Genomic DNA, 8,301 nt, shown 5'->3' with positions numbered 1-8,301 from the left:
CGGGGCTCGTATGTTCCGTCCGACCTAGAACGAAGCCGGCTCTGGACAGCGTTCCACTGTTCGTGGAACCTCATCTCAAGACAGGGGGCTCCCGGTTCGGGGAGAGTCGTTTCGATATCGTGGGCTTGTTTGAGTATCTTTATTCGTCGACTGGATGTACAAATACACAATTCGGTTATAAAGCTTTATGAGACATTGATGACTTCAGATATCACGTTGTTCCAGTAGGTGTCGATATCTTGCACGACGGCGGCGCGGAAGACGAGCTGACCTCTGTACGAGCGAGAAGGAGTGAATTGAACGTTCACTTGAGACTTCGGGTCCTTGGAGTTGTGGGTTATGCCGCAGCCCAGAGCTTTCGACGACCCATCGAGAGCAGCCCACGTTCCCTGCACAGCTTGCTCGGTACTGGCGTCACGAGCGACAATTAGGAAACCGCGGAAGGTGGATCCGTGGAGCGTCACTGAGGAATCGATTCTCATTAGTGGCGAGCATACGTCTAGTCCTAACTAGCCGAGTGGCCCTCTGACCTAGCTCCTTTATTCCTCCGTCCATTTATCTATTCATCCATTCATTCGTTCATTCATTCGGTCGGTCGGTTAGGAAAGCCAAGACAGGCGACATTCGATGCTCTCCCATCGCATGGCAGCAAGCACGCGCGCGATCTCTCGCGCCATAGAACGATCGGAATGAGCCGAATCAACAAAAAGCGATAGCGAAAATCGGCAGAGACGTGGGGCAGTCACTCGATTCCCTTCCGCTCTGCGCTAGGAGCGAACAGCGTGGATTTGTGAGCTGTCACGAGCTGATCTCGTTCGAGACAACATCGACAATGGGGCTGTGCTTTGTCGCGAACTGGAAAACAAGGTAACGGCGGCGGGCATAGTCTGCCGCCGGGAAGAAAGAAACGGAATAAGAAGGGATCAGGGATATACGAGCCGAACAGATTCGTCACCAGCTGGACTTTTCACTCTGAACAGCGGAGTCGCGTCGTCGATGCTGCAGAGTGTGCAGGCGAGCCAGCAAGCACGGCGGCCGGCGGGCTGACTGGCATGCATGCATGCCCGAATGTTCGCGCGTATTCAAATTCATGCATAATACAGATAAGAGGCGGCACATTGCCACTGTGCCACTTTCCGGCTAGCGCTGCTAGGCAAATTCACTTTGAGACACAGCAGCATGTTCACATTCCCGACTGTACTCCGATGGCACGCGGACCGAGCTCCTTCTTTCTGATAGGCTTAGAGGAAAGCGTACGCGAGTCCTTTCGCTCAGACTGGAGGAACGAGTGGGGGCGAGTCCCAAAAGCTCGTTGAGGTCGTGGAACAACATAAGTTCTGGCTGAGGTTGCGATCCCAAATTCTCTGAGGAGAGCGGGCTCTTAGCTAAACGAATTCACCTGAGGTCGGTGATCCGGCCCTGATGGCGTTTGGTGATACGTAGATTTCGTGGCTGGACTTCGAATTCTGAGCCGCGACTTGATGTTTGGGGGTCAGGGTGGCGCAGGTTCCTTCTGGTGCTCCGCTGGGGTAGGCGAACGCGACAGCTGCCAAAGAGCAGACCGCAGCAAGTTTGAAGAGCATGCTGCAACACGATAGAAGATCCACATATAATTAACTCAGAACGACCGGCCACAGCCCACGAAAGCGGGCAAATCCACCTCACGACCAGCTAAACCATTCGTTTTCGTTCTCAGCGTCGGACAGAGGGCACGGCCCGCTCCTGCGGTGAAGTGACTGACTCGTTTGGATTCACAGGAAGCGAGTTTTGCTTCGCGATAAGCTCAAAGAAGCTTCGGACCCAGCTGAAGATTCCGGGAATCGGGGAGTCGCTACCTATAATTTAGTCGATAGCAAACTCCGACGCGTAACATCCGCGGCTCATTCGTCGAGGAGCGGAATCACGTCGGAAAGTGTCACAGTGAGAGCATGGAGTGGTGACAGCCGATCGAATGGCGAGCGGAGCGGGGACGGACCAATTACGATCTGGGTTTAGAAAATAAATATTTCTTCCCACGAAGCCCGTGCCCTCCGGTCGGCTTGCACCGGGGAAAACCGATTAGAATAGAGGGATTCTCACGCTCTCCGGTGGCTCAGATGACGACATTGGCTCGGACCAGAAAGACCCCTGTATCCGCACGGGATGTACTTTGTTTATAGCGGAAGAAAGGGGTTCGTCTGCCCCGAGAAGTTGTTCTAAAATGGAATTATTCCCACGACTCATTTCCAAAGGGGAGGAGAATAATCGCCCCCGGCACAATCGGGAATCATCAGGTCTTCGACTCGATGGAATCGTTCTAGTTGACGTACCCATGGACAGCGCATCGAGCCGAGCGCGCGTACAATCGTTCGGAAGAAACTTGCAGATTCTCACCTGAAGTGTGGTTGAGCGCGGCACAAGAAATGACCGACGTGGATGCTCGCTGGCTGCGACTACAGAAGCGGTGCGAAGGCTGAGGAAGAGAAACAAATTACCCTCCACTTCTTCTGTTTGACGAATAGCTGATGATGCAAACAGAACCATGTTGTATGTCGGTTCTGCTTCCGAAGAGCTTTCGGAGAATACATCACTATTCTCGACACAGGTTTCTTCCGGATCGAGGGATATCCGAGCTTTTCATACGAATTGGGAAAAAGAATACGATCTCGCAGTGCTCGGTGAGATCAATAGGGATCACCATGGAGGGATGATTTCCATAGGAGATTTGATCTCGTCCTACTCGGACAAATTCGCAGGACAATCAAATTACCCGGTGAGCGTCGAGTACTGGTCGGAATAGAATCATCCGACCTTCCGGATTGATATCTGATCCGATGCTTTTGGATTGGCAAACACTTCCAGAAGGTCCTCGGGCCGAATTTCGTGATCGATAGTTATCGATCTTCCCTAAAAATTAGAGTTTCTTGGAGCCGAACATACGTTCAAGTTACATGTGCAATCCTGATTGGATGCAACGAATACCCAACTGAAAATTATTTTCATTCCGTGAAGCCAGAACGTTTAGTGCTTCTGGACAGGGAGCCCGAAGAAAACCAGAATGAAGAAGTCAATTCCGGCCAAGGTTTTCGTGCGTACCAGAAGTCTGAATGCTATAGCTTGGGAGAGGTGTGTAGGAGATGTAGTAATGTTTCGGTCCGAGAGTCCATGCTCGGTAGGCAGACTCTTTGACTCTTATGAGTCGAAACATCATGAACACCGGAGCCCACTGCGGTTCTAACGATCGCCACGTCGTATCTTGCTCGACTCCTGACTCCGGAGGGATCCAAGTTTGTGATTGATTCAATGAATTTTCTCTTCCACTCCGAACCCGGAGCCGAAACGGGAGACTCCGGGATCTTCCTAATTGATCTCGATCATGATTCATCTGCCTCAATTTATTGGAGCTTGGAGGAATACCGGGGGCCTCTAGAGCTTCCTCGGACACTTGATCTCACTTTGATCTGATGCCTTGTACACCATGATCAGACCTCTCTAATCGGTTCAGATGTTCAGACACACAGGTCGATAGTGGATTTCGTAGATAGCGCTACCGGTATCGAAATCAATTTGACCTCCAGCAAATTGTTCCGATTTAGGGGATGGCAGGACCATTTCGAAAGCGAAAAAAATCGTCGAGATGCTCTTGGCGGGGCGAAGTCATCCGTAAATCTTTTTAGTCATCTTATCTGTGGACTTCCTTTGAGCACATTGGTGAGCAAACAGAAGACATCCAGACAAAGACAATTGACATCCTCTGGAGCTGCGGGGCCTTTGACGATCGATCGAATCGCTCCACAGAGAGAGTCGATTCCTTTTTTTTTCTTCAGAGTGCCTCAAAAGCTTGTCTTACGTCATAGCGCTATCATCGTAGCGGCAACGACGTTCGAAACATTCGGTGATCGACGAAGTCTCCAACGCTGTATGTTCGCGACAGACGACGAGTGGCGAACCACTTCAACCGAATGACACGCTCGTTAGACGAAATTTCATGATGTCTCTGAACGCCAGAGAAAAGTTCCAACCAAATTCTTGTCATCTTATGCAAGAGAGTTCCAAGGTCCCGCTGTGGCGGGTAAAGGGGACGCTCAGAACATCCGAGTTCCGCGTCAAGAGTCAACAGAAAGAAAACAGCTACCGAACACGGGCCTCAAAACGCAGAATCCCTCATCATGGCGCGGAATGGACGTTGGCCCATTTATCCTGAGAGTGAGTCCGATACACAGAACTACCTAAGCGATACTCCCTAAGCGATTCCGCATATCTGCGGTCGATTGTTCGCTCACGGGGAAATTTAATTCAATAATTATTCAGAGAGGCCACCGCCTCGGAGCTCCGAATCGAATCGAGGCCCGTTTGAAGTCGATTGTCCCAGAGATATTTTCGAGCTATTTGAATAGTTTGTAGCCAAGTTTCCGGTCGCACCGTGTTACCACGTTTGATCATTAGCAACCGCCGCGAGGATCACTCGACGAGTTTGGAAGGCTTCGGTCGGACCGCCGGGAACTTGAGGAGAGCTTGATGGAATTACATCGAGTCTTCTCATTCGAGTGATGGTCTGACGGAGCGTGGCATGCGTCATGACAATATTATTAGTCGAAGCATTCGCTTTGAGCCCCGCGCCGCGGTGTGGAAATGCTTTGATGCCGAGGATTGTGCGGCGAAAGTTGTCCCTCCGCCGACAATAATTTCAGCTATCTCCAGAGAAACGTGAGCCTTGATACACAGCGAGAGCTCCGAACATTCCCGAGAATGCAGATGAATTCCGCGCAGGGACCCGTCTGGCCGGAATCATATTTCGGCTCGCACCTCCCGAATTCTGCCGCGATATATTTTTTCAACGCGGGAAATTTCGAGTCAGCGAAAATATCCACGTAATCTATTGGATGTTCGATCGATTTTCCCCGGGAGGCTACTTGATTACAAAGTTTACGATGACCATCGAGCCTCGAGAGGCTCGCTGCTCCGAGTGATTCTGAGAAAACTGAACTGTCGGCTACGTGCGACTCTTTCGCCAGGACAACGAAAAACAAACTTTGGAATCGTCGTTGTCGGCAAACGTCGCCGGCGTCTCCACCGACTCGTGCTAAGCAGGAAATAAAGCGTTTCGGAGAAGAGGAATGGCTTCCAGCCAAAACAATTCGAGGCGGTCGACTTAGTTAACGTTTGGCAAGTGTCCAGGCGCCTATGTTTTTTTTTCTCCCTCGACGTTTATTCCCTTTCTTTCGCCTTCCGAGAATGCCCCGGATTTGGCCCTCATTGCCGCTCATCGTAAACCAGTGACCTCATCGTGAACGACAGAAACCAGCGCCAAGGACGAAGGATTCACAGACGTCGACAATAATGACGGCTGAAACTGTTAGACATCGGCCGTCGCCGTTTCCGTTCGTCGTCATCTCCTTTGTTGCGATTTCAACTCGGAGAACGCGTAATTACGCGTCTCCAACAGAGTCGATGATAGTCCAATCGTTATCGACGAAGGAGGAGCTACAAAGTTCCCGGCACTCAATGGGGTCCAGTCAGCGGCCGCAAGTCGACGAGAATCATTTCCTCGTATCGCGGTGCTCTCGCCAGAACGGAGATTTGTTCCCTCTGGATTCCTGACGAGCGATATCCAGAAGTCCCAGACATCCCGGGACACCTTGGAACGCAGAAATTCAGAAATAATCACACATCCAAAATGAGCGCCCACAGTGCATGAAATGAGCGAGACCGACACCTGTCATATGGTAGGCTCCGGTTACGCGGAGGATTCGCGTGCAGGAAATGATTTCGATATTCGAGGTACCGGGGCTAGAGATACCCAGGCCATAGATCCGATAGTACGGAGCACCTGTTGAAAGGAGCCGAATTTTCATGATTGCGAATTTTCATGATTAGTCGCGTCGGATCGTGCCGTCGTTCCGCTCTATACAAAACCCTGCGCGGACCATTTTCCGTCATGAGGCCCGAGCCGCGAGCTGTTGACATGTTCTATTTGGTTCCGATACGGGCGATCCCTCGGACCATCAGCGCAACAAGTGTCCTCTCTGACACAGCCAGCTTGCTCTCTCCATAAAAGGGTCTTCTGTCCGTCTATGTAAGCGGAGATTTACATTCGCGCACTCGATCTTGCCAAGGGTGACTGTCCCTCTGTTTGCCATGTCTGACGACTCGCTGCTGCTGCCGCCGCCGCTGTATACATTCACCCGCTGACCCGCAACAAAGAGACACCGCGGCTAAGAGCAGTGATGTTGCATTCAGCTTGATAGCACACCTTCAGCGGAAGTGTATGGACGATGGATTCTCTCCCCCGGGGAACAAAGTCTATTTTCCCTGATGAAATTTTGCGGTTTGCGTGACATGCTCGCTAACCGCAGGGAAGCTCTCCGAGCAGCCACCAACGGCGCGCGGAGATTACTTTTCGATACGACCGCATCCAGCGCTGCAACCGCAAGTCGAAAGGTAACGCAAGTCATCCGCGGCACACGGGCGGGTGGGCGTCCGATCGAGCGAGCAAGCGAGTGAAAGTCGACTACAGGAGCAGCGGCAGCAATTAATGCATTTTGGCTCTCGATTCGACTCCGGTCCGCTGGGGGCGAGCCGGGTCGCCGCCACACTGCATATACTATGTACATTTGTGCCGCCACTGAATCGGAGTGTGTTGGGGTGCTGTGGGAGCTCCTCATGCTCGGTAGCCTTCGACGGCTGCTGGCTGGCTGGCAGGCAGGCGGTCGGTGGGTCGTACGCGAGAAGGCCGCAGCCAGGTGGAAAACGAAAGCAATGAACCCAATGAATGGGAACTGCTCCCCGTGCTCGAGTCGTAACTCTTGCCGCGGTCGCGGCAAAACGTGCTACTTGCAGGCAGCAGCTAAGCCGGCAGTCGAGGAGGCGTTCGGCTGCTGCTCTTCGCTGGCAAATGATGGCAGCCGTCTGCCCGCCTGCACGCCCGCCCGCCGCTGCGGATGTTGCCGTGGCTGTTGCTGCTGCAAGTGCCACTGCTTTTTTTTACCAGGAGTGGTCGAATGGAAGCTTTCGAAGACTGTCACCAGCCGGCAAGCACAAAGGCGAGCGAGCAAGACTGGGACTTCGTCCATCATGCCCAGGGCCGGCTTCATCGATTCTTGGCCGTATTGAAAAATCACGCCTCCTCGTCACATATGAAGAGTCTAGAAGAGGTCCCGGATGAATTGTTCGCGCAAACAAGGGTTCTACGACCCTGGTAGTCAGAGCCCACCGCTCTCGAGAAATTCGCCGCTTCCAGTCTGGATGAACGTGGGCTATCACGAGACCGGCTCTGGTGATGCGGATATCTGTTGCCGGAGAGGATTTCTTCAGGACAGTGTTCTCCGCGAGAATCGGAGCCTTTATGAAGTTTCAAGTCTTTCAACGTCATATCGAATCTATGAATGAGCGGAAGTTGATTCGAGGTTTGATAAAATCGCGGTGGATGTACATTCGCTGTTCTTCTCGAATTTCGACGGACACAATGAGACAGCGCGCCGAGTGTCTCATCACGTGCAATCCTTGCATCCAATCTGCTCGTCCGCTATAATATGCGTCAACGACTTCCCAGATGTCCCTAATCTGACTCCAGGAGCGCTGCTGGAGTGGCTAAGAACAGCGAATTGGACGACCTCGTCAAGAATTTCTCTGGCCTCTCTCCGAGAGGAGTCTCCTCGCCATACATGAGCTATTCGCTTTGAGGATCGATATCCAGGTCGAAATTCGCCAGGGGAGAACGCAGAGATCCCCGGTGGATGACCAACCGCATCGCGGATGAGGCTGGAACCATCGGTCCTCATTTTGATTTCCTTTGTGTTTGTCGATCAAACACACTCGACATGGCATTTTGATGATTCATCTGTTGCGTACACATCGGCGACCGCTAGGGTTATTACATGGGCGACCGATTCGCTGACTTCTATCTCGTCTTCTCGTTTCCCTTGCAACAATCAGCTGGTGGCATGAGGTTCGCGAATTTGTACGGCGAAATTATTCTACTCGGATATTTCTGAAAGATTTCTGCTAAACGTCACCGCTGCACGCGGTGGGACGCGGAGCCCTTCAGGGTCCAGGTCAAGGATGATAAGCGCGATGGTGATATTCGCTGCCACTTGGCGCTGTGCAACCGCACCGCTTTCCGACTTCAGAATGATTACATTGACATTCTGTTTTGGATCGACTCGACTTCATATCGCTCAATCGATTCCTGTTCGCTCTGAAAGCGTGCGAAGAATCCGGACAAGCCTATGTCGGGATTTCCTGCTCTTCACCAGCTTCGTTCAGTCCGATTGGAAACTTTTCGAGCCTCCTTCGCCGGCTTTTTAATTTTTCCCTGCCGGC

At 52.1% G+C, this 8,301-nt stretch overlaps 1 protein-coding gene across 1 annotated transcript; it reads right to left on the bottom strand.

Moving 5' to 3' along the window:
- Positions 1–185: 185 nt before the first annotated feature.
- On the bottom strand, positions 186–2,408 carry LOC100906029 (putative defense protein 3). The gene is made up of 3 exons (XM_029112723.1): positions 2,374–2,408; positions 1,400–1,584; positions 186–463 (listed from the first exon to the last, which is right to left on the bottom strand). The coding sequence occupies exons 2-3, from the start codon at positions 1,581–1,583 to the stop codon at positions 186–188; spliced, it is 462 nt and encodes a 153-aa protein (XP_028968556.1). The 5' UTR covers position 1,584; positions 2,374–2,408.
- Positions 2,409–8,301: the final 5,893 nt, after the last annotated feature.

The sequence above is a fragment of the Galendromus occidentalis genome, unplaced genomic scaffold (genome assembly GCF_000255335.2).
Source record: "Galendromus occidentalis unplaced genomic scaffold, Mocc_1.1 scf7180000077525, whole genome shotgun sequence".
Taxonomy (NCBI): domain Eukaryota; kingdom Metazoa; phylum Arthropoda; class Arachnida; order Mesostigmata; family Phytoseiidae; genus Galendromus; species Galendromus occidentalis.
This window is presented reverse-complemented; position numbering and strand designations above follow the sequence as displayed.